The 26,736-nt window shown below is 39.6% G+C and overlaps 1 protein-coding gene and 1 long non-coding RNA gene across 4 annotated transcripts; both read left to right on the top strand.

Moving 5' to 3' along the window:
* Positions 1–1,518: 1,518 nt before the first annotated feature.
* Positions 1,519–20,936, top strand: LOC112285931 (uncharacterized). Of its 3 annotated transcripts, none has more exons than XM_090251584.1 (15): positions 1,519–1,887; positions 4,305–4,872; positions 5,312–5,417; positions 5,704–6,358; positions 6,575–7,403; positions 7,874–9,314; positions 9,813–10,147; positions 10,404–11,276; positions 11,811–12,149; positions 12,489–12,803; positions 12,987–13,085; positions 13,810–14,448; positions 14,612–15,932; positions 16,542–20,140; positions 20,369–20,936. In XM_090251584.1, exons 2-15 carry the CDS (start codon positions 4,444–4,446, stop codon positions 20,669–20,671), a joined length of 11,283 nt encoding a protein of 3,760 aa, XP_090107710.1. In that variant the 5' UTR covers positions 1,519–1,887; positions 4,305–4,443; the 3' UTR covers positions 20,672–20,936. The 3 variants fall into 3 exon arrangements, with proteins under 3 accessions (XP_090107710.1, XP_024383114.1, XP_090107711.1); XM_024527346.3 differs by lacking the exon at positions 1,519–1,887 and adding an exon at positions 2,321–3,011; XM_090251585.1 differs by lacking the exon at positions 1,519–1,887 and adding an exon at positions 3,078–3,489.
* On the top strand, positions 2,322–2,877 carry LOC149989812 (uncharacterized). The gene is made up of 2 exons (XR_016503914.1): positions 2,322–2,495; positions 2,792–2,877. It is a non-coding gene; the product is annotated as an uncharacterized LOC149989812 (long non-coding RNA).
* Positions 20,937–26,736: the final 5,800 nt, after the last annotated feature.

Below are 26,736 nucleotides of genomic sequence, written 5' to 3'. Positions count from 1 at the left end.
TCGTTAAATACATAGTTACGGTATTTGTGAGTAATATCAAACTATAAAAGTCTACTCCAAGTATGCAAAGCTAAGAATCATTTCAAGCTGTTGTGGACTACTGGGTAGTTTTTGTCCTACAGGAAACTCTTTGATGATTTTTTCATAGTATATTCCAATATTACCTGTCTTGAGTATTTTGAATCCTTCAGATTAGTACGACTTACCTCCTTCCAAATATATCAAATTTCAAGTGTTATTATCTTGGGCACTTGCCAAATCATGATTTACGCTAAAGAAGATGAATGTTGTTGGATTGCATTGAAAGCTAGGAATCATGTGTTCACACAAAACACATGATAATTTGCACCTGAGGTTCTTCATTTGAACTGCTTGCTACCTGGCTTCATTTATGGTTGGTTGAATAAACAAATGAATAAAACTTAAAAGCTCACAAGATCAAAGAAGTGGATGGAGGCTTTCTCGAATACCATTGACACTTGAACTGACTCCATTTTCACACTGGAAAAATACTATTTTGTTTCTTCCTTTAATTGCTGCATTAAAAAAAAAAAAAAAAAGAAAAAGAAAAGAAGATAGAAAAGGAAGATAGAAAGAGAGAAAGAAAAAAGAAAAAAGAAAACAAAAAAATGAGGAAAACCTCAAAAATCATAAAGGAAAAAAAGGTTGCATAGAGAGAGGCAGACAATAAGGAAGGTGGGGGCAAGGGTGGGGGTGGACATGAGAGTTCTTAAAACAAACTTGCCAAAAATGGAACAAAAAGCTCAGCAAGGTGAAAGAGTAAGAAAGTAAAAAAGTGAAACAAATATCTCACTGTTCCTTAATCATTCTAATTTCCATTTAATTTGGTGTTGGAGATTTCACCAATTCATCACTGCAGATGTAGTTTGACTGTTCTACAAACCTTGTTAACCAGTGGAATGCTCATGTGACAGCCATGCCTTTTTACCATTACCACCCCCTCACACACTCACACACACACACACACACACCTATATTTATATATATATATATATATATATATGCTGATTTCAGATGCCCTTCATTGAAGACATGGGTGCTCACCGAAGTGTGCCAAACACACCACAGTTAGGAAATATTCCGAGAAAAAGAAAACAAGAAGCAGAGAGGAGGATGGAAAGAATAAGCAATGTAGGTGCAGAGCTTAGTCTGTGCGCCTCTGTCACTGGGAGCACAGTGCCTGGCGTTTTGACTAGTCTTGTGCTCTCTCATCTCATCTCATCTCTAGTTGGAGAGAAAGAGAGGCACATGAGATATCTTGTATGATTCAAGCTTTTTGAGTGGTGAACAATAATGCTTAGGGCTGACTGAGTTGGCGATGCCATATCACTATCAGAGTAAAAGAATTCAAAAGAAAAAAGAAAAAAGAAAGTAAAAAGAGTAAAATAAAGCATCAGGTGTTTTTTCATCAAACTTTGCCTCAAAAACTTTGCCGGTTTCATTTAGGTGAAACCCAACAGGAGGGGTCAGTTCTCATCAGCAAGTTGCCGACGTAGTACACGCCATGTTGTGAGATAACAACATCGGCAACAGTAAATAGTACCAAAAAATGGAGCAAGGTTACTAATACTAAAAAGCTGTATTTCAGCATTGCAACAAAGTTTCCGGGGTGAATTATGGTTTGTGGAAGGCCGGCAGGCCATTGGCGTTGAGACGGTGAAGAAGTGTTGGCTCCATCCAACAGATGGAGGAGCTGTGAGAGACGCATGTCATGGTTTCATGTGCCGAGCCAGAGCTAGCCAGTGTTAGCAAGTAGCCGAAGATTTGCACAGTAACAATCCATGTCGTGACAGATGAATAGGGATCTGTAGATAATATGGGTGCTGTAGAATATGGCACCAGAGCACATACTTTTATTTTGTTTCGGTGAGTAATTTCTTTCTGTTTTTATTTGAATTTATTATTTATGGTTTTTTTATCAAGGGGTGGATTTGAATTCACGCAAAAGATAGCAAATGCAGGGTTAGGGTCTGGCCGAGGTGAGGGGATGGTCTAGTCAGAAAAATCTGTTTGTTTTTTCTCTCTACTTGGAAGGAGTGGAACGGAGGTGAGCCGAATGCGAAAGGAGAGCTTGTGCGATGATGTTGGTGATGATGTTGATGCGAGTGAACCTTGGAGCCTCGAGCATCTCTCCCCATTCAACGCTTGCAAGGCGTCCTGCTCTAGCTGCTGGGACTAGGCCATTTCGAATGGGCCCTGGGGCATGCATCATCATCGCTTCACTTATGTCCTCCATTACACCTTCGCAGTCAGCATAGGGAGTCGGAACCGGGGCTGCTTAACAGTTGTTTCATCGACGCATGTACCGTGGCGCTTCACTGGACTGCCTCGAAGATTCTGATGGCGTAATTCGGAACTGGTTGTGCACTGGCTGCGCTTTTACATTGCACCGAGAGGATGTTAGGGGAGGTTTGAGAGAGAGAAAGAGAGAGAGAGAGAGAGAGAGAGAGAGAGAGAAAGCGCTTGACCTAAAGGTGAGTGATGATCGTGCTTATTACCTTTTTACGCAACTGCGGTGATGGTGCTTAGGGTTTGGCGAGTTTTGAAGTTTGCAAGGGGGGCTGGCGAGTTTCGTTGATAGTTGCTGGCGTGGCGTGAGAACATTAGTTACCGAATGTTGATGGAATTGGGGTTTGGGAGCGAGGGTGAGGTGGACAGAGGTTGAGCAGGGGTAAGGGAATTAGTGAGGGAATGGGAGTAGTGAGTGGATTGGAATGTGTGTATTCAAGTTGGAAGTCAAGGTGAATTGTGGATGGTGTTGCATTGCCAGTGTTGCGAGTGCCGCAAGTCTGGAGTGATGGATGGGGGAGATGGCACACATGGTTGATGGGTTAGGATTTCTTGGAATGGGTGAGTGTGATTTTGGAGCGTAGTTTCTTTTTGGTCGCGGACGGGACAATGGAGTATTGTGATGAAGATATGGGGTGATGGTTCAGACTGAGCAATAGCTCCGAGGTTGATTCTTGCATGAAGATTTCGCCTTTGATTTGGTACCCCCCCCCCCCCCCCCCCAGCGTTTCTGTTTCTGCTTAGATTTCGGTTTATTCAGCAATTTGGTACGCGAGGCAGTGTACATATGATCGATGGAACCGCAGATTTTAAATTTTATTCGCTCCATAAGTGCGCTACTGTAGTGTAGTTCAGAAAGCGATGGTTTAGTCGTGCAGCGTCGACGAAGCGGAAGGTGATGCTTTCTAGATATCTGTGAAACAAGAGGCTGATCGCACTCGCCTTCTTGAGTCTCTGCGTCAGGAAAAAGGGCCGCACGGTGCAATTAATCGTTTTTCATTCCTATTTTTCAAGGAAAATTTCAGGAACTTTTGAGCCGGAATTTAGGTGTATTGAGTGTGACACATATTTGGATTCAGCTCATCATATGAATCTGAGAAATCGAGTTGACTACCTGAAGGACGAGAATATAATGAGTGTTACTGTACTATCTATTCTTATGGGGTGCTTCTCGATAAGGTGTGATTTCGTAGCCACCTCATGAATAGTGTCGTACGATATCATTGAGAAATTCAGGTTTGAGCAAACTGCATGCTAGGTCTTGTGAAGCAGAATGATTTGTTTTGTTACTTCTCTGTTTTTTAATTTAGTTAGAGTCTGATCTTTAACATTGTGAAGTCGCGCTTTAATGTCAGTGTACTTAAGGATATTCAATTAAGCAACTGCTTTCAACAATGGATACGGATTTCCTTGGGACTCGTCATGTTGAACTTGGAGCACTGCCAAGCTCTTCGGTTAAACTCTGCATGGATACCTGCTCTTCGCAAACGAGTCTGATCATTCGCACCATTATTCCAATATTTCACAGGTTTTGGTTCAGGTCTCTAAGCAGCGAATACAGTTAAAATTTATCCGAGTATTCTTAGAATTAAGGTCCTTGCCTAAGATTCCGTATGCAGCATGCAGTGTTTCGAGCTTAAGTCACCTCGCAGTGGTAGTCTGTAGTGACGTGAGGATCCTCTTCGATTTCTTCAGCTTAGGTTGACAGCTCGAAAGCGAGTAAGCTGCTGCGTTACGCTGGATTCCACTGCTGCAGATGTGTTGCTTCGAAATTAAGTTATGTGTCTGCGAACTTCTGACGTGATATTGGTTTGGTGGTGGTTTCATTCGAGAATTGTGCCCGACGCTTGAGTTGTTGGATTAGGTTATGGTCACGTGGACGATTATACATTCAAATCCGAGGTTATATTGTGTCATCACCAATTTCTATGTTGTTTCTGGTTAATCCGAATGTCGATCATCTCTCAAATCATTTTATGTTAACTGATTTGCAGTTACGCTGTGTCGCGAGATTTATGACACGGTTTGCTCACTTCAATCGATGGAAGGTGGACCTGTAATGGTTACCTTCTCGTACTGGATTAAAATGCGAGCAGAGTGAAGATCAGTCTGTTTGTCGATGGTGAAATTGAGATGGATGCCTCACTGCGAAGGGAGTGTTCAGCTCCAGAAGTTCCTCTGCAAGTCGAGGCCTCTGGCGGCACAGAAGCTGGTTACAATATTGGGAAGCAAGGCACCTCGGGCGTTTTAGAAGCGCAACCAACTGGAGTATCAAGTGTTGAGCCGATGCAAAATGCGGAGGCTTCACCTTTAGATGGCAGCTCAAAAATGCCAGTTCACGTGTCGAAAGGGGGCACTAATGAAAATTTTAGGGTTTTTGGCTCCAGTACAGCTGAGAATCTTGTTATGCCTACTCTCCAAAATTCTGACAACGGGAATGTTGAAACATTGAAGAAAGAGCATGTGCTGAGTTTGAAAAAGAGTTCAATAGAGAATGGAGCAAAAAGGGAGAGCGAATTAAGTAATGGGTCCAAGGGTGTTCTCAAAGACATCCCGCCAAAGGTGATATTATTATGGAAAGTGCTTTGTGGATATCAGCTTTGTGTCTAGCTGTTTTGTTGTCGAACTTTCCAGGACAAGTTGGCGAACATAAGTTCTCGATTAGCACCTATTGTCGTGAAGTTCAATTTATAGAAGAAAGAAGCAGAGTACTTTGCTTTCCTTGCTTTTGAGGTGAATGAGGTGATCTTATAATAAATTTAGCAGTGCAAGATGAATGTGCGAAGGATTGTTACATGGAAATTAGCTAAGGCAATCTAGTAAGATTATCAAATTGCTGGGTTTTCATTGTTAGGATCTTACTTGTTCCACGCTTTATTTAGAAAGTGTTGTCGCTGAAAACCACAGAGATATGCCAATACCAGCAGTGCTATATTCTATTATAGCAATGTTCATACCGATGAATCCCGTGACTAACTAAGTACTTGGTGTATATCATTAGTCGCAAGTTCCAATGCGGAAATTGGCAAGGAAGAGTGGGTTGTTGAAATCAGAAACAATCCCTGCGCCGAAAACTGAGTTATCTGTTGCTGATGCGGTGAAGGAAGGTAATTCTACTTAGAATCTTTGGATGTTTGGAGGCTTGTGATTGTTTTGCACTTACTTGATGGTATACGTGTTTTTGTCCGTTGCCTCAATTTTGTTATAGGCACACTTCTTTCATCATTTGCACTAGACCTTTTAAAAACGTGTAGATGCATGACGTATGACTTGTCATTGTTTAAACTGAGGTGGATGTGAATCGTTTCTGAGGCACAAACGATAGGTACACTGTTGTTAACGTTCCACTAAGTGCGTTTTCTTAGATGTTGTGTCGTGGTGGTGAGTTGACAGGGATACTGAAGAAAGAACGAGAAGAGCAAGATAGGAAGGAGGCAGTAGATGCTGTTATGGAAATTCATGGTGTGAGGAAACAAGTTACCGGGCATGCAGTTTCCTTCCCTGGAGTAGCGGGGCCTGAAAGTGGGAGATTATGTCATTGTTGTAGTCGGCCAGAAAGTTCCAAGTCCACTATATTTTGTGACAAGTGTGAAAGGGGCTTTCATGTGGATTGTGTGAAACATTGGCCAAAACCGGCTCAAGAACTTGATGTATGGCACTGTGGACCTTGTGGTCTACAGCCTGGTCACTACTGGCCCTTGGGCAGGGTTTTAATAATTTATGATAATGCAGTTGCGGAGTACAAAAAATATTCTTCAAGTTTCTTGACGACTTTGCAGAGGAAGGAAGAATCGAGCTTTGGTACCTTTTCACAAGGCATGGGTCAAACGACACATGAGAAGTCTGACGGACTTGAAGGTGTTGCAAAAGTTAAAGTTATAAGAGATTTTAAGAAAGAAGCGAGAAAGGGAAACTCTAAAGTAAGCAAGGCCGTTACCTCCAGTGTATCAGTTGTTTCAAAGGCAGGTCCTGGGATGCCCTTGCATGTTAAGGAATTTGGGTCAGTGACTGATATCGAAGCGTCAGGAGAATCCGTACAACAACCAAAGTAAGTAGTAGCAGTTCAGTCGTTTTCTTTAGTTTCTGAATGTGCTTTTCCATGTTTTTAAGGATGCGTACCGCATTGTTTGTACCAGTGTAGATATTTTAATTGTCATGAACTGCTCTTTCTTGTTATGGAGTTTACATGGTGAGTAAACGTTGTCAGTAATTACTCAAGCATCATCGGCAGACTAAGATGTTCAATTCACGATGTTGTTTGCAGGCCGCTTAGTTACTCTGGGTTTGTACCTATACAGCCCAAATCTTCGTTGAGCTCTATTGCTCCGATTGTGAATTTCATGGTCCCTCCTGAAGCAAATGCTGTCAAGACGTTGACATCTCCAAATGTTCCCATTCCGCCCAGTCATCAATCAAGGAATATCTTGCTGTTTAATGAATTCACTGTGAGTAGCACACCAGGTTTTTCTCACACAGGGTCCATATCCTCACATGTGGCGGAACCTAAAGTTCTGTACACGACGAGTAAAGACTCAACAGGTCCAACAGCTTTAAGCTCGAAAATTGAAATTGCTTCAGTTCGCTCTCAGCATCAGAAAACCTCAGTTATGGATCAGTATGCTGCCTCACCTAAGCCAAATTTATTAGGCTTTTCGCATTTGTCTTCCACCCCGAACCAAATGAGTGTCCAGCAGAAAACAGCTCTAGCAAGTGGAGCTGTTAGCATAGAGGTTTCATCTACGGAGAGACTCAGGCCTTTTGCAGTTGGAGAACGCTTAACAGAGAGGGAGGAACTTCTGAAAGAAGCAAAAGATTCTCTGAATCAGTTGCGAACGTTCATAACTGCTCTTAAGGGAAACCTTGCAGAAGACTGGCGTGTTATTTTAAGGAAGAGACCTACGGGTGCTCAAGAGAAGTTTTATCTCTCTCCAGCTAAACGGAAGTACAGGTCTAGACAAGACGTGGCTCGGTTCCTTGGCCTTGTGGATGATCCCAAATGTCAGAGAACAAAACCTTGCAATCTCGGGACTTCATTAGATAAGCCATTGGACAAAAACAACTCCCACCCACCAGCAAGTCAAGCCAATGCAGTGGTGTGTGCACATGCTTTTGAAGTTTCTTTTCATTATCTTTGCGTCATGCAATACGCTTTGTTAACGTGGTCTGCTTCTATTTGTGATTAATCGTTCTAAACTGCTGTTTCAAGCCTTGTTGCCTTGCACCATATGTTTACCGTTTTCAAGTTCTGAAACGACTATCTACTTTGTTTAAGAGCTGTAGTTTTCTATGGAATAGGAACGTCATCTGATTACTTTGTTGCCCTTCTTTATTATGCTGGTACCATCCTTCAGTTTGGTTTGTATTGTATTTTCGTCTGCTCGTGTCTAGGCCTTCTGATACACTTGTGCACCAATTTTCATCACCAGGAAGAAAGTTCATGAACACAGAAATGGTTTGCTACATAAGTATGTCTTAGCTAAGGGTTTAGGTGGTTCTGTTTCAATTTTTATTGCTTCAGTTAAAGAAAAATGTAAATTGGTGGATAATTTTTTTTCGCCTGCAGACAAATTTGCCCATGTTCTGTGGAGATGTGATGATTGAGAAGCTTGGGGTAATCGACTCTCGGCCGACATATTCTGATGAGCATCACATTTGGCCTGTTGGTTTTCGGTCTTCTTGGCATGATCCTGAGACCAGATCATATTGTATAAGTGAAGTAGAGGATGGTGGAGAATTAGGACCAATTTTTCGTGTCACAAGAAAGCTCGTGATAGTTCCTGCAAACGGCAAAAATGATCTTTTGGCAACTTCGAGCTTAGGGGAAGCTGCATTGGATATAAGTGGTATTCCTGTCGAACCCAAGAAAGTAAAGATTTGGGAGGATATATCTAGTTCACATGAGGTCACATCGGAAGTAGTCAGTGCTAAGATAGGAGATAGTAGCATATTCAAAGTGCCCACAGAAGGCAATCAAATAGATGCTCAGAAACAGCACACAGAGGTATTTAACAAGCACGCTTCCAAGTTTGGAGTGAACATTGAGGCAGGTAGTGAGAAAGAGGGGGTTTCCCAATTTGAAGAAGCTCGTGAAGGTAAAACTAGCATTATGAACGGTGACCCTTCAAGTGCTTCATCTACTAAGCAGATTTTAGCTAGTCACTCTATCGGTCAATCTATTATTGACCTCACAGAAGAGAAAGAACTCCCCCTAAAGCCTCATTCGGAGACTGTATTAGATATCAAGGTGTCCGCTTCAGATGTCAAGGGTGATCTCAGTACCATAGATGTGACGAAAGATGCATGTGCCTCGGAAAACGTGAAAGTGAACCTTCACCATTCCGAGACTCCACCTGTGGTGATTGAACTATCTGATGAAGAGGATGAGAAACCTTCATCTTTAGTATTTTCAGACAAAGCGTCAGCTGCTGCTAGAGAAGGCCCTGGAAAAGCTTCGGGGTTTTCACTACCGCACATCAAACCTCTCCCAAATAACTTGATGGAAGAGCTCACTGTGGAAGCTCGAAGGCCCGGTGAAGCCTGGAAAGTGTTCGGTAAGAAATTTGTAGAGCAGTGCAAGAAATCCTTGGGGTCCGGTCTTAATTGTGCTGTTCCCATTCTGGACGCCACCAATGACTACGTGATTTACAATTCAGGCACTTCTACTCTTTGGGATGGAAGCACTGACATTGCAAATGCAGCCTTGTTAAATCAGAAGAGTGTTGATGGAAGTGAGACAACAAAGGCTCTGTTTTATGATAGGCTGGAGAAGAGGTTAGGGGAGGATCGTTTTGGGCTGAATTTACCAGTAGTCCAGAACATGATTAAGGCTCTCCGAATTGGGAAGCCAGCAGGTTATGATGAAGCATGGGTGAAGGGAGTTGATCAGATTGATGAAGCTGCACATACCGCATCCTTGTCTTTACCATCTCAGATCAAAGAAACTGCTGTGACCCCGTCTGATCCTTGGAAAAGGAAGAAGAGAAAGAAAAATCTTGATTTATTAGGTGCGTTTGAGCTTTAAATAATCATTTTTTCGCTAATTTGAAAAGATCTGAAAACTAATCACGTTCTTTGCTAACATGGATGTGGTAACTGCGGCCCTGTAGGATCTTGCTGTGTCGGTATGATAAAGGAGGATACAATAGAGTCTTCTTCTTAAACGTTTTCATGTATCACTGACTTGAGTGTTCATATTAGATTTTGATCGATGACCTCGTCTGGTATTTGCCTAAAACACGTGCAGGTGCTCGCCTGCAACAGTTTTTAAAAATCGTGTGAGAGCATGATCTTCATTTTAGTATATGCTGTCTGCTGGTGATGGGTTCCTAAGTTAACGAACAATTTTTTCAACAGAACAATCTTCTGAGATTGCCTTCGGCCTCTCCGAAACCGTAGAGCAATAATATCTATGTGGAAGTTTCGATAGTAATGATGACCTCATCAAAACCCTGAAATTTCCAGTCGAAAATCTTCTCAGCTTTTGGTTTTGTGTTGTAATACAGCTGAAGGAAATGTGAAAAAGGGGAAACCATCATCTGCGGAACCGGCTGCTCTTCATCCATTAGACTTGAGAGCAGGGGAGCAATTCGGAATCGAAAAAGTTGTTTTCCGAAACTTGCCACCTGTTTCGTCCACACCTACACCTCTACTCGCTTCGGCTATTGGGTTAGGACAAGCAACTGGACCCATAACGACAGCAGTGGCAGCAGCAGCAGCAGCAGCAGCAGCAGCACCCCCGCCTCCTGTAGTTATAATTGAAGAGCCTCGTCAGCCACCTCCAGCTGGCGAGCCTATTTTGAAGAGGCTTCCTTCTGAGTTGGTCGGAGATTTACTTCAGGTGATTTTATACCCTAGTGAATGAACGTTTCTTCAATGCATGCACCATAAATTGTCGAGACACTGTTGTCGTCTTTGACAGATCATTTATTCAATCTGTTCATTTCATGTTTGAGTTCACTCCTTACTTCAGAACTGCTTAGTTTAATATTATATGCTAGCATTTATGCAGAACTTGCGGGTTTGGTTTTGAAGTTTGAAGCCGACTCTGGTAGAGTACTTTTTATACATCGCATTTGTGTGATTTATGGTGACAGGTGTGGGAGTTCTTGTGTCGATTCTCAGACTTGTTTGGGCAAGACGTGCGCTTCACGCTTGAGGATCTGGAAGCAGGTCTACTGGATGTCGGACCTGTCAGAGAAGTTGAAGTTACGACAGAAGCCAAGGACTGCTCTGAACTTTCTGGTAGGAAGGGAAGGGTGAGCACTGTGGTGGATTTTTCTGAGCCAAGTGTGAGAACTGGGCGGGAAGGAGTTGAATATGTGGTTGATCTCTCCGAATCATCGGAAAGAGATCCAATGAAGGGCGACAAAGTCTTGAACAAATTCATTGGCACAGCAGACAGAAGTCATGAGAGTGCAGAAGTCCCTGACCTTGGGCAAGGATTTAATGCCGTAATGGGGATTGTGGAAGATGCTGAAATGAAAGAGGAATGTTGCGAGGATTTGAAACTTGAGGGGAAGGAGTCGAACTTGCATGCATTGGAGGAAGAACAAAGTGGAACGAAAAATGCAGTTGAAGTATTTAAAGGAACAGTTAGCAAGGGAATTGCATTTTTGGCAGAAGCACACATTCCCTTATTAAAATTTCTTGTATCTGATCTGAAGTTTCGAATATCGAGGGGTTTAAATGAAGACGAAGTAGAGGAGCCAAAAAAGAGAGGAAGGAAGCGTATTTGTGATGTAGGACCTCTCCCTCCTGAGTTTGGTGATGATCTTCCCATGAACGCAGTTACATGGCCAGAAGTTGCTCATAGATATCTTGTTGCCATTTTAGACGTGAAAAAGCATGGTGATATAACAGAGCTAGCTCCGGATGAGCGCAAAAAGCTTATGAGGTACTTCGAAGGAGATGGCGGTGTGATGGGTGGTGCTGTTGAGGGCGTCGTGGGAGTTGAAAGTGATGCTCAGGTCAGATTGGATCAACATTTTATTCCTTGTGTTATTGTAATGGTTTATATTTACTTATCGAGTTGATATGGTCGTGGTTGCAATCTTCATCATCGACAAGGTATGATCTGTTGCGATTACTCATTTTCAGAACTTAACCAATGCTGTGTTTGTGTTAGATACTCAACATTACTCTTGGAAGGTAAATGTCTTATAAATTAACACTTGAATGCGAGTAAAACCTATGAAGGATTGCTTATTTTTTCACCTTGCCCACTTAAGCTTCTTAATTTCGACTTGAGTCAATGCTGATTTCAGATCTTTTAGAGCTAACGGAATGAGAATGCCTGTGTGCTTTCATGGGTTTCATTTGTAGTAACTTGCTGTTACTGCTTAGTGCTACATGGGTTAAATGTATGTTTTCTCTAGGTTTCCTTGGGCGAAGTGGATTTTCGTGGTTATGTAAATGATGCCTGCAAGTGGGATTCCAAGATGAAGTAGCAGAAGGTTTGATTGTTTGTGTTCAACTAGACTAAGGATGTGTTACCATTGCAGGTATTAGCAGAAGCAGAGAAAGAGTTGACAGTAAGAATGCCAAAAACAGTCGAGAAGGACATAGTAATTTTTGTTCCTCAAGAATGGGATGTTGCATTAACGCCAATTAATCCGGCTCCAAAGAAAGCCAAGAACAGAAAGACTGGGGACCTGGACCCTTTACCAAAGTGGGTTGAGGCATTGGAACCCGTACGCAAAATGCCAACTAATTTGGGTACAAAACTTAAACTTCAAGTTCAGGAAGCGTTGGATTATGATCCTCCTGACTGGGCTAAAGGCACTTTAGAGTGGTCACTTAGTAAAGGCACCTTCAAAAGCAATGCTGCTGGCACTACAAAGGTACACACAATTTTCTTTTATTCTATGAGCCTAGAACTTAGGTCATGCAACCAACTACGACAGACAGAGATGCGTGTACCACATGGAACATTTATCTTTGTGTCCCACTTTTGTTTGCCCTTTTCCTCACTACCGCATATAATATCGCTTGTATTGAAGTCCCACTTTGTGATAAGTTGCATTTCAATTATCACCTATCTATCAAAGTGTCTTACCAAAAGAAGACCTGTATAGAGCAGTGTGTGGTCCCTGAGTATTAGTAATACCCTCGCAGTATATGCAACATGTTGTGAATGCCTCGTTATACACTCTAATAATATTTATCATAACTCCTTGCAGAGAGCTGTTCTGGAGGTCTTGGCCCAGTATCATGGTGAGGAGTTGAAGGCTATAAACGCTCCACGTATTAGAAAGGTGAAAGCTGCTCCATCTGCGGAGCATCTCATGCAACGTTGTAGAATTGTCTTACGTGAAGTGGCAAAAGCTGACAGCAAGCAGGTCTTTGGTAATTTGATGGGTGGTGCTTCTGCTGTCAAGTCTAGTAAAGATGTAGGAACATTGGCACGACCTTTAGACTTTCGAACCATTGATGCGCGCCTTGCTGCGGGAGCGTATGGAGGGTCAACGGATGCATTTGCTGCTGATATGAGACAGGTTCACTCATGCCTCTGGTTTCATTAGTCGATATACAAGTCGTTTCTGTTTTTATTTACGTGTAGGAACCTTGTATCACATTTCTTGGTTACTGTTCTGCCTCATTTGTGTCCAATTTCGATCGGCTTGTAAAGTGCTTTTGTAATACTGTTTCTCACTAGTTATTTTGACAAATTGGTGCAGATTTGGAAGAATGTAGAATCAGTGCACAAAAGTGGCAGCGCAATATTGGAACTTGCCAACACCTTGTCTCAATTATTTGAAAAGCTGTATCTAAAGCAGGTATGCTCGCATCAATTTCTGGTCTTCGAATGCTGCACCTCCGCAATCACCTAGTTTTTTTGTGATTGCTACTCGTACGTTTGTATGCTTGGCAATATAATGTATGTATGCTTGATTGGGGTAGATTTAATCGTTGATGGGCTGCTATCTTCTCATCTATTATTGGCAAGAGTTGTCTTGTCTAAGGTAGACGAATTTGTCGATTAATGTTCTTCTTTAATCATGGCTGAGCGTTACGTGTTTCTCTTATTACTATCTGCAAGTCACTGGAAATTGCTATTAAAATGCAAATTTTTAATTTCTTCTGATACTCTCCCTTGGAGAATTTGCTTTGGCTTCTTGTATTATTATGATATTGCTTCTCGATTGACGTGTGTTTTTTTTTTTTTTTTTTTTTTTTTTTTTAAATTTTAAATTTTTATTGATGCTTTATGCATTGTTGTGTTTCATAAATTACACTGTGAAAACGAACTCTTCTCCCTCTCCCTCTCCCTCTCTCCTGCTTCTTCTTCTTCTTCTTCTCTCTCTCTCTCTCTCTCTCTCTCTCTCTCTCTCTCTCTTTTTTTTTTTTTTTTTTTTTTTTTTTTTTTTTTTTCCTTTCCTTTCTCCTTCCTCTTTTTCACGTCTCTTAATCAGACTGCGGTTACCAGATATATTTGTGGGTGTTTTTACTGTTTTCTATACTTGTTTCAATTACTGATTGGTTATGAGAACACCATGGCAGGTGGTGAGCCTAATCAAGGGTATGCCAGATACCAAAGATGACAAAGAGAAGGTTAGTGATGTGGATACAAAGGTGGATGGCTCTGTGAGGTCTAATAGTAAAGCGGGAACAAAAGGTTCAGGAAATGCCGCTGACGACAAGCTTGGCAAAGCACCCTGGGAGGATGATACTACTTGCCGGGTGTGTGGCGTAGATGAGGACTATGATAGTATACTCCTCTGTGATGGTTGTGATGCAGAGTATCATATATATTGTTTGGTTCCTCCACTTGAGAAAGTACCTAAAGGTAACTGGTTTTGCCCATCTTGTGTGGCTGTGGAAGAAGGCTACCCAGAGGCACCCTCTCTTGGGGAGGCTGAATTACGGGAAATGCAGGAAGAAAAGGAACGGCCTGTGGCAGGTAGCATATTGAAATTGGAGTACGAGGATGAGAAAGTGCCTTCTATTGTTCTAGAAAAGAAGCCTGAGGCGGAAAAGATCGGAAGGGAGCTTAGATCGGGGATTGTGGCGGGATTAGCTGTGGAGGATGAGGCTCTTTGTGAAGAACCTGATGCTCATTTTCCTGCTGTGGAAATCTCCGTGGAGGCCTTGCTTAAGAAATTGGAAGAAAAAGATTATTGGCAATTAAGTTTGCCAGATGTAAGAAAACGCTTGCCTTGATTTTGATCTTTTTGTTCTAGCACTAAACATGATGCTCTAACTTAAGTTAAAGCCCCGACGAGCCCATATAAAGCTGAAACTGCATATATTTAAACTGAATATGTATGCTGATGCCCTTACTATATTTTTTGTGACATTCCAGAAATTATTCGTGTTGAAGTTTCTATGTGATGAAGCATTGAAGACTCCTCAAGCTCGTGCTCATCTTGAAAAAAGCGTAGAGGTTACCCTGGAGTTGCAGCAGCAGCTCCGAGATCTGGTTGCAGAGCGCTTGAAAATAGTGGTGCCCATGGACGTTATAGGCCATACAAAACCTATTGATAAAGATAATTTACAGAAGCCTCAAACAAACTCCTTGCCAGGGCCAAGTTTAGATACAACGGAGCTCAAAGATGGAGTAGGGACAGCTGTACGAGCTTCGGGGCTTGAACTGGAGTCATTAGGAGTTGCAGAAACCCCAAAACTGACTACAGTCTCATTTCCAACGTCAAATAGTGATGATGATGTTCTAGTGATCGGAAAATTCAGTTCAAAAACGATAACACAAGAAAACAATGCGGGAGTTGGAAAGGTAGTGCATGATCTGGACCTTAATGTTGAAGCTGGAAAGGAACCTGAACCTGATCATTTGCGATCAGATCACAATGCATCATTTGGCACCAGCCCAGTAGAGTTGAACAAGGAGCGGCTGCTGGTGAAAGGTTTCGAGAATACTAAGCCAGTCGAACTCGATGCCGTTACGGCCTCTCAAACCGAGAATACTGTTAAAGTAATTCTGAATCAACTATCACCTGACCAAAAGCCTGGGTTACTGCAGGACTCTGAACAAAGAGCGTCAGAACATCATGGTAGGGCACGTGAAAGTGATAGTGGCCGTATCCATGTGGCTAGCGTTACTGAGGGTGTAGAGGATGTTGTTACTATTCAGCCTGACGCAGCTTCTAGGCCATTGAATCCTTTGAAAAGGAGTCTTGTGATAGGGGAGTCCAATCTTCCAAGCACAAGTATGAATGGGCCCGAGAATGTGAAAAAGGCTAAGAAAGAGGAGAATGCTATCCAAAGCACTCCGTCTGGTATTCATGGTACGGAGACTAATGATCCAATCAAGGAGCCGTCAGATGCTCAGGCAACTGCATCAAAGATCCTGGAAGATAAAGATGCCAGAACTAAGGCATTACAGACTGCAAGAGAACTAGATATGAAAATCACCAAATTGGGGTCTAAACTTTTCAATCTCACTTTGAGAAGAGAGCACATAGGCACAGATCATCTTGGAAGGGAGTATTGGGCATTGACTGGGATTGATGGGAGACCCTGTTTAGTTGTTGCTGATACGTCTGCTCCTCAGGAGCGAGCTGGCCAAGGCACTAATTCTGGTTCTTGTAGTCAAACGGTAGAATTTCAGGGCATTGAAGACCGTACTACTTCTCCAATAGTTCCGTCGGTATCCAAAGGCTCATCTGGTACGTTGTGCAGTTTTAGTGATGTTTCCAACTTTGCCCAAGAGTGGCACTCCTCGGTTATCAGACATTGATCTTAGACATGTTAAAGCTATGTTATGCATTTGGCCTTACAACTTTCATATGGTCTAGGTTGTTCACAATTTCCTGGATTTCTCTTTGCTCCCAATGGTGTCCTTACTCGTCATTGTGCTTATTTCTCCTTGAATACCTTGGTTTATTTCTCCTGAAACATGTGGTTAAGTGATCTCTTTGATTTACAAGTATGCTATCGCACTTGGTCTGATGTGTTCTACTTCTCTACTACCAAGCTGACTCTCTTGTAAATAATAGTTTACTACTTTTTCTGTGTTTCTTATTTGATTTTCTTATATGTATTAAAAATTACCTTTTTTAATGAAGTAATTGGAATTTATGTCTTTCTGAGACTACACAATAGTACAATACGGAAACCATTCTATTTCTTTAATTCAGCCTTTTGCCTGTGGTGAATGATTTTTTTCCTGTTCGTATGTTGATGTTACTGTTTCTTTTCTGTCTTATTCTAGTCATTATTATATTCATTTGATGTTTCACTAATCTCATATAGTATTTTTGTGTGCTCATCTCCAGAGGATAAAGAGAAAGACGTTTTAAACTTGAAGACGATGCAGGAAAGAACCAAGTGGGTTCATTATAAAGGTGATAAAGCTTTAGATGAGCTGGTGAAGTGGCTCAGTCCTAGAGATCAGCATGAACGAGTACTTAGGATTTCCATCTATCATTGGCGAAGATCATTGTACCCGAGACATCTTCTTTACATGCCTGATATGAAAACTGCTGTCACCACGACGGAGCCAAGCAAGGTCGTTGATGAGTCCAGGGCTATTAAGGAAACGCCTTTCTCAGAGATGGAGGAAATCAGCCACATTCGGAGTTTTCCTGCCGTAAATGCAAGAAAGTTACTGCTGAAAAGACACACTGCACTTAACACCTCCAGTCGTAGTGACTTGGTACATCAGAAAGAGTCTCACGATTCAAAGGAGATTCTGGATAAAAAATCCAGTGTGCTAAGGCGATGTGAGTGCCTAGAGCTGCTATGGGATTCCCGATACCATTGTCTGTCGTGCCATGAAACATATGAATCATCAGCTGAGTTCCAGACTCATTCGAATGACTGCCCTCCTGGAAGTAAGCCCAGCACTGAAAATGGATGCAAAGACACTCCTGCACTTATACCTGCTAAAGCTAAGAAAGTTGCTCATGATAGCAGAAAACTTGCTGTGAAGATGAAAAAGCTAACATCTTTCGATAAAGCTTCAGACTTGTCCCAATCTGTTGCTAAAGTTGGGATTACAACCAGAAGTGAGAGGTTAAGAAGAGTTCTGAAGAGAGAAAGTTTGCAACCAACTGTCGATGATGATGTAGACATGGACCCTGCTGAGTCTATGGAGTTTCTACCCAAGAACGTTGAAAGCTTGCAAACTCAGAAGATTTTAAGCACTGGAGGTGGGAATCCTATTGAGCACACCTCTACTGGTCTCTCGAAGGCATTGGAAGGGTTTATAAATCCCTCTTCCTCGACAGTGTTGCCTCATGCATCAGGCCAACCCGTGGAACCTACGCAGGAGCCAAGAGTGGAAGCTGACACTTTTGAAGTCACTTTTACTGTGGATGATTTTGATGCCAATTCATCGCCTTCACAATTTGGTGTCAGGAGTGAGAAGCGGATTTCGGATTCCAATCAATTGCACGAGCTGAAGGTTCTAAACACCAATCAGTTAAATTTGAATTGCTCAAATAACCGGCACAACGGTCAAGGCAATGCTGGTCTTTGGGTTGATGACTTGAATATCTCTAATCCAGGTGCCCGAGGAACGGACTTGAATGCTAACCAGTTCAATTGCTCAAATAACCTTCATGGAAATCAAGGAAACAGCGGTGGTTGGGTGAATGACTTGAACATCTCTGACAAACAAGTCAGAGACCAGGAGTTGTTCCATTCTCAGTCAAATTGCTCAAGTATTTCACGAAATCGTCAAGGTAATAACGGTGGATGGATGAATGACTTAAATATCTCGAGCCACAGTTTTAGCGACCAGGTGATGGATTTCAACAGCTTGAAGTACGCGAGCTCTTCACAGGGTGGTCGTGGTAATAGTGGCGGATGGGCGAATGATCTGAACGTTGCTACGCAAGCCTTCAGAGAAGACGCTTCTTTATTTGGGTATCATCCTCCTGCTCCAGCACTGATTTCTACCCCTGGGTCTGGTAGAGAGCGAGCGAGTCAGATTAAATTTTTAAACCGAGGTCCATCCTTTGCGTCACCTGTTCAAAGCCACCTTGCTTTTGATTCCTCACTTATGGTTGGATCTTCTCCTGCTTATCCATCTATGGAAAGTTTTAATTCTTTAGAAACTTCAAACCCTGTAGCTTCCCAGTATCAACAGTTTTTGTCCTCTCGTAACACCCTGAGCCAAGCACCTGTCCCGAACAGTAACTTCCTGCTCTCCTTAAATGGCACGAACCCTAAATCTGTCTCTTACAATCAGTACCTTACCCCTTTAGATCACGCAAACTCTCAGCAACTAAGTTTTCAGCAATTGTTGTCCTCAAATGATTCTTTGAGTACCTCACCTTCATCCTATCCTGACTCCCTTCCCAGTCCAGAAAATGCCAATACCACCCCTCTATCCCATTCCAACCTTATTCATTCTCGTGACAGTAGAAACCCACAACCTGTATTGTACTCCCAAGGCGTCCTACCACCTGAGAATTTAAATTTCGATTCAACCAGCAAATCCCCTGCTCTTCCTTTTCCCAATTTAAAATATACAAACCAGTCTACTGCACCTTACGTTGATTTGAACCCCAATTTTAACCAGCCTGGGTCACGCCCCGGAGATTTGAACATCCATTCTAATCCTGCGTTGTATGCTAACTTGAACCCAAACTCCAACCCTTCGACTTCACGTCATGCCAGCTTGAATATGAACTCTAGTCCTTTGTACACCAATTTTAGCACCAATTCACACCCGTCTGCCTCACACCACACAGACTCGAGCATCAATCCTAATCCTTCTTTGACCACTGACTTGAATATTAGTAACCCTCTTGTCTCATTATGTAGTCAGTTATCCCTTAGCAACAACCTTGTGGACTCAGAAACTAAGAACTTTGAAGTGGGGAGGTTCAAATCAAATTCGTGGTTTGATTCTCAAAGCACTCCGAAGCCGTTAACTGTAGAACGCCCTCCAGTTATCCCTACTAAACCTACTGCAAGGCGAAGTGCAACTTGGGATTATCTGATAAACCTCCCCTTGTCCTCATCTCAAGGAAGTGAGAGGCTAGTTCAGAAGCATCATGAATCTTCTGGACGTCACTCATCACCTTCACCCATTGAAGTTGGATCACTACCTTTTGATCTGGTGTTTGACAAGCCAAAGCGGGAAGATTTGAATGAAAGTACAGTTCCCGAAGTCTATGGTACTCTTACTCTAGACCGTATGCTTGATGGGCAACAAGTTCAAAGTCAAATCAATAACTCCTGTCGTGATACTGTTTCTATGGGAGCGGGCTCCGTTACTTTAGATTTGATGCTCGAGAAACAGGAGCAAGAGCATGGTGTTATTCGTCGGACGACTGGTTCCAGTGAATTTGGTGCTTTGTCTATAGATTTGATGACTGTTCCAGAGGAACAGATGGAAATCGCGCTGGCTGATACTATGGACATTGCCGAAGGAAGATGTATTGACGGTGTCCAGGTTGAACCCGTTGAAGCTGCTAAAGAAACCCGTAGTGGTAATGTTCCAGATGGTTGCTCTGGCGCTCCCAAAGAATCATGTGCAGTTGCTGCGCCAGCTATCCCCCCTGGAAATGATAAACTTGCTTGTAAAGACCAGGTCGAAGGACAGGGAGAAGCAGGAGTAGATAGAGTCGAGGTCGAACAAGGGGAGGGGAATACAAGTTCTGAACAGAGAATATTGTTGCCGCCTTCTGTTCCTGTTGCCGGTGCGTCAAGTGCGAGGAAGCCAGTAAAAAGATTTCCGGTGGCGAATGCGTCAGTGCATCCTTTGGTTGGTGAACAGAAATACTTGCTGAAAGGACTGCAGATTAGCTTGTTGGATATGGAAGCTGCAATGGTGAATGATATACTGGAGTCCGCCCGAGCTTCACCAATACGGCGTCGTGCTTGGCGGGCATTTGTCAAGTCATCCTCTTGCATCTATGAGGTAGGCGTCATCATTCATGCTTTTTAAGCTCCAACATTCCCTGCCATATCTTAGGCTTATTTCTTGATTTTTTCTTTAGAAGCAGCAAGCTGACAGCAATTGATTAATTCTGGGTCTTTATTGACGAAGAGATTTTTACGGTCTTGCTCTGTCTTGTTTTTGCATGGAGTGTGCTGGTATTTTGCTTTGTGTAAGGTATTTTGATTCATTCCCATATTCAATTGGCAGGTGACGAAAGCCATTATTCTCCTGGAACTCATGGTGAAGGCGGATTGTTTGAAGCCAAGCTGGGGTTATTGGTCTTCATTTTCTGCAGCTGCCCGGTCATCCTCCCTGTCTTCTTTGGCTCTAAGGCTCTTTGCTTTGGATTCATCAATTGCTTATGAGTGGGTGAAGGCTGCAGAAGATGGGAAGGAGACTACTCTTCCCAGCAAGAGTTCCAAGGCAAAGAAAAAGAAACCGTCAGACTTGCCTTTGCCTCCACCGCCACCTCTACCTCCTAAGCAGAAGAAAAAGAAGAAGAAGAAATAGAGAATTGAAGTTAAAGAGTAACAATGATTTTAGATGTTCATGCTGTCTGCCTGTTCTGTTCATAGTGAGTTCCAAGCATGGCGGATAGTTTAAAGCTCACCTGCAGCTGATGGGTACTCCAACCAGCGATTTTTTGTCCAGCCCTTTACAGTTTATTGAGGATCAGCAGCGCTTCATAGACCTGGCTCTCCTTGGGCTGGCCAGTCGTGTATATTCACTTTGTTTATATTCAACACGCCTGGGTCAAACATTCTGCACTGACAAACATTGTCGCACTCCAGCACATTTCATAGAATTCAAGCTGCTAACGTGTTTATTATGGTTGTAGTATTTAAATCTTCACAATTTTTTTGTACCTATTTATGTACACTTTATTGAGAATGTTATACCTTCAATATGATAATATGATGAGTGATAATTTCATTGTGGTAGAAAAAGTCAAATTCTCTCATTATCTTAATGTTTACATTAGTAGTTTGAATGATAGATATTTTAATTTTAATTGATCTACTAGAGATCATTTCTAATCATTCTCCATCATATTTCTTCAATTTTCTATAAGTAATCTTGTGAAGGACTAGTTAAAAGCTGCTACATGATTAGTTGTAGAACATTGTAAAATAAGAAAATTCATGATCCAAAAAATTGTTACCATTTGTAGTATTATTTATACTTCTTCATATCCAGAATCAATTAAACTCCGAGTGTTATTAATTTTAATTTGAGATTTATTTTAATGTACTCTTTAGTAGCTTTGTGCAAGTTGGTAGTTTGAAAATCACTTAATAGATAATTTATTCTCTAAGCATGCAAAATATGTTAAGTGTTTAATATTAAAGAAATATAACAAACACAAGAGAAGTATAGAATGAGAGTTTTCTTTTTTGACACTCTTATGAGTGGTGGTAAATGTTCTCATGAATTACTTCTATCACTTTATTTTTCCATCCATTATTAGACATGCTTAAAATATCTTTTGGCATTTCACCTATCATAAAGATATTCCTTGTTATAACATGATATGCAAAAACATGACATGTTTGATTGTTACATTTGATTAGAATTATTTCTAATTGCACAATTTCAATATCTTTTAAAAAAACTTGTCTCACTTAAGTATGCAATAGTTGGCACAATGATGGTTGCCAAACTATCTCTATTGCAGCATAACTTGCTACCATTTACTTTGCCTCTATTGTGAATCTTGCAATTGTTGGTTGTTTCTTTCAATTTCATGAGATTGTTCATATTCCAGTAGAGAAAATATAGTTCATTGTCGATCATCTATCATTTACATTTCTTATCTAATTGACATCATAATAACCATGTAATGCAATATTATCATTTCTAAGGCACAATTTGAAGTGTATAGTGCCTTTCAAATACTTCATGATTCTCTTAATGGTTGACCAATAGATTGGTCTAGTCTTTGACATGTGTTGACTCACAACACTCACCACATATGCAAGATCCATCTTTGTGCCAACCATTGCATATTTAAGTGAGCCTATTATTGCCTTATATAGAATACCTTTCATTTAACCTTTAGCTTCAATAAACTACTTGTTCATAAGCTTCATCAATTTCAAAGTGGCCTTCAAAGGTGTTCCAATAGACTTGCACTCCTCTATTTTGAATTGTTTCAACACTTCTTCAATTTACTTGCTTTGGTTCATTATAATAGTCTTGTTACAACAATCTCTCATAAACTCCACTCTTAAGCAATAATAGAGATTTCATCTCATATATATATTTTAAATATTATCTTTAAATAATTCATTATCCTCAAATATTAATTAAATTGATCAAATCAACATAAAAGATGAAAATCAAAAAGAATTATTTTGATTGCATTATATATATGGGATAATTAGCCTCATTCTTTATAAATCCTTCATTTACTAAAAAATGTGTTATTGCATTAGTGCCATGCCTTTGGTGATTGCTTGATGTTATATAAGGATTTTTTTAACTTAAAAATAAGATGTTATTTCTCTTTTTAAATAAATATTTGAGGTTGATCCATGTAAATGTGTTCTTTAAATTTTTTATTTAAGAAAGTCTTCTTTATATTTATTTAATGTATCCTTAAGTCCATTGATGCTTTAATTGCTACAATGGTTCTAATAGTGGTGAATATGGCTAAAAGAGCAAATTTCATATTGAAATCAATACCAACTTGTAAGTGGTTTTTGGCAACCAATCTTTTTTTGTGTCTTAAAATAATATTTATTGCATTCTTTTTGATTCTAAATACCTACTAACAAAAAATTAAAGGTCAATTTGGTAGAAGTTGAATCAATTTCTATGTTCCACTATCTATAAGTAATTGGTACCATTCTTCCATAGTCTTCTTCCATTTTATAGCATCTGTAGATTTTGATGTATTATGCAAACTCATTAGATCAACAAAAAGTAGAATTTTGATATCTTCTCCACTTACTGCAAGAAAGACATAGTTCTTTCACCATTCACCAAATGATTTTATCTTTTTATAGGATATTTTTTTTCATTTGAAGAAAAATTAGTACTCTATTGTTTCTTCTATGCTTCTTCTATCTTAAAATTTGTTTCTTTTTACTCAGAGATTGATATTTATCATCTTTATCATCTTCAACATCTTAATTTTTTTTATATTGTTGATTTTAGTGGTTGTAAATGTTTTTTTTTTTTTTTTTTTAATCTTCTTTAGTTCTTTATATATTACAGAAATATATTTATTACAATTATTCTCTAAATAATATGAATAGATAGAAGTAAGTAAAAATAGATTAATTTCATAATATCTTTTAAAAAAGCTTCCTAAAAGCTTCATAGATGTTGTTTTGACTTTATATGTGTTTGTAGTTGATTGATAGATTAGAAACTTGGTCAACAAATTAATCATCTGCCACATATATTGATAGATTACAAAACAAGCTAACTATGTAGCTCACATATAGAAAACTTACCTTGTAAGTTAAGATAAGTGTTGTGCAAAATCAATAAGTTTTGGAAGTCTTATAGGACATTGCTACGGGTCATGGACATACATATTTACCATGATAATTATCTAGATAATAAGAATAGATAGAAGTAAATCAAAGTAGATAAATATGATAATATCTTATGGAAAGCTTCCTAGAAGCTTCATAGATACTGCTTTGCCTTTATACATGTCTATAGATGATTGGTAGGTTGAAAACTTGGCCAACAAGTAGGCCACATGTTAATATATTGACCACTTATAATACAAGTTGGACATATGGCATACACCTAGGAAACTTGCCTTGGAAATTAGACATGTGTCCTATAAATTGGACTCGTATTAGAGGTCCTATAGCATGTCACGACATAATTCTTAGTTAAGTAGTATATATAGAGGCAAGAGTGAGGCCTTCCTCACTCTTGGCAACTCCTTTCTTGCTTTTAGTCTGGTTTTAAGAATCTTATGTTTTTTAGTCTTTGGCAATAATCATTCCAATTCTTCTTTCAATATACACATTTTATTTTATTTTTATTTTGTTACTTTCTTTTTGATATAGATTCTATAAGTTTATGTATCTTCTTCTAGTTTGTGTCCTTGACAAATTGACAAGAATATACATATAATATCAGAGTTTTATCTTTTCTTGATTAAGAGTGGATTACTTCTTTTTCTTGATAAGATATAAGTGTATTAGAAGTTGTGGATTACCTTCTTGTAAACTGATATTATTTTTAGAAAATTTTTCTTGATTCTTGAGTATTGTATTCTGTGAAAATGGACACCTTTCTTTTTATTGTGCTAGCATGGAAGAACTTGCTGAAATGAAGAATGCAATGGCTCAAATGTAAGAACAAATGAGAGAGTTAATGCTTGCAATGCATTAACTCAGTCTTCCACTACAAGGAGCAAAAAGATTATCAGGCAATGAAGATATAAAGATGATTGGAGTAACTTTAATATCTACATCAAGCCATACTACTATTCCTACAATGAAACATCGTTCAAGTTTCAAGGAACCACAAATTGAATTGCATGAAAAGTTTGATGGGAGAAGTTCTAAGTTTTGAGGATTCATCAATCAGGTATAATTGGTGATTGAATTACAACCTCAAAGTTATCCAACTCAAGGATTATAAGTCAAGTTTATTGGAACACTACCTTTGAGTTCTGCTTTATCATGGCTTTCATCATTTCTTGAACAATATGATCTAATATTGGATAATTATGAAGCATTTTTAGTGGAATTTTGATTTATGTATGGAGAACATGATAGAATCCATGTTGCAACCAATAAAATTCATATCTTGCGACAAGGCAATCAATTAGTGATATTATATGCTTCACAATTTTGACAATTAATGACAGATATCAATTGGAATGATGCACCACTCATCAGAAAATTTATCTATGGATTACAATATGAAGTAAAGAAATTGATGCTCAATTTACCTGATCCTCAAACATTGAATCAAGCAATTGACTTTGTTGTGAAATATAATAATCAACTTTTTGAGTTTTGATCTGAAAATTGCACAACAAAACCTCAACGTTATTACAATTTAATGATGACACCAACGACTTCTTAATCTAAATATTTGAAAGTAAAAGACATGCAAATTGATGTAGTATGTTTTAAACCTCTTACCAAACAAGAAAAGACTCATTGTCGTTAAGAAGGACTATGTTTATATTGTGGAAAAGCTAAATACACTACTTAATATTATCCAAAGAAATTACGTAATTACAAAATAAAGAATATTCCTATCAAAGATGAAAACAAATTTGTCCAGCTATAATAGGGACCGTTGTCGTAATACGTGAAGTCTTGCTTGAGAATGCTCCAGGCACCTGGCTGTGTAAGGTAGAATGGAAATTATAACAACAAAATCCTAACGATAATAGAATATTAACTAAACTCTGATTAGACCATCATAATGTTAAGCAAGATTTAATCAAATTCAAAAAAACGTCAAAGAAATTTCAAACAAACAATAAGAATTCCTAAAGAAATATTAAAATGATCACAAATATCATTCAAATACATCTCAATTTAATCTTAATTTAATTCTAGTTAAAATCCTATTGAACTTCATTAAAATTTTAGGCCAAAATTAATTAAATCTTAAACCCTAATAAAATCCTAAACCCTAAATCAAACCCTAAATCTTAAACCAAATCCTAAACAAACCTTAAACCAAATCCCAACTAAATCCTAAATCAAACCCTAACCAAATCCTAAACCTTAAACCAAACCCTAATCAAATCCTAAATCAAACCCTAAATCCTAAATCAAACCCTAATTAAATCCTAACCAAATCCTAAACCAAATCCTAACCAAATCCTAAATCCTAAATTAAACCCTCATTAAATCCTAACCAAATCCTAATTCAAATCTTAAACCCTAAATCAAATCCTAAATCAAATCCTAAATCCTAAATCAAATCCTAAACCAAATCCTAAACCAAATCCTAATCCTAAACCAATCCCTAATCCTAAACCAATCCCTAACCAAACCCTAGTAATTCCTACAACAGATTTAAACCTCAATAACTAATAAATAAACCATTGATCTTAACTCAATTTTTTCACACTTCTTAAAAACTAAGTTGAAAACAATCACAATTTTTTTGAAAAGGATCGAAATTACCAAATAGGCGATAACCTCAAAAACGTGCTCGGGTATTGGTCGGCCTCCTTCTCCAACCTTGATGCTTATCTTTCAAAGCCAATATCTCTACTTTTCATTATTTGATTGATCTCAAAATTCTCATATACATAGGAAAACAAGTCTAATATTCTCTCATATAAGTTTCACTCCAATTCAACTAGTAGATTGCAAGAAATCTTAAAAATCCTCACTAGACCTAAAGTTCTACTTTCTGAGACCTTGATCCTTTTAAACCTCAATATTCTTCAATTCAACCATTAGATCGAGTTCAAATTCACAACACATATTAAACACAACTACAACCATGAACCTACAAAATTTCATCCATAGATCTATTACAAAACTCTTGAAATCATCCAAAATGTAAATCCTATTTTATTTCATAAAATCCAAGTCATCCAAAACAAACCTTGACTTTGCAAAGCTCTT

Source organism: Physcomitrium patens, chromosome 1 (assembly GCF_059467195.1).
Source record: "Physcomitrium patens ecotype Gransden chromosome 1, ASM5946719v1, whole genome shotgun sequence".
Taxonomy (NCBI): Eukaryota; Viridiplantae; Streptophyta; class Bryopsida; order Funariales; family Funariaceae; genus Physcomitrium; species Physcomitrium patens.
The sequence above is the reverse complement of the archived record's forward strand: the minus strand, read 5'-3'. Positions and strand labels throughout refer to the sequence as shown.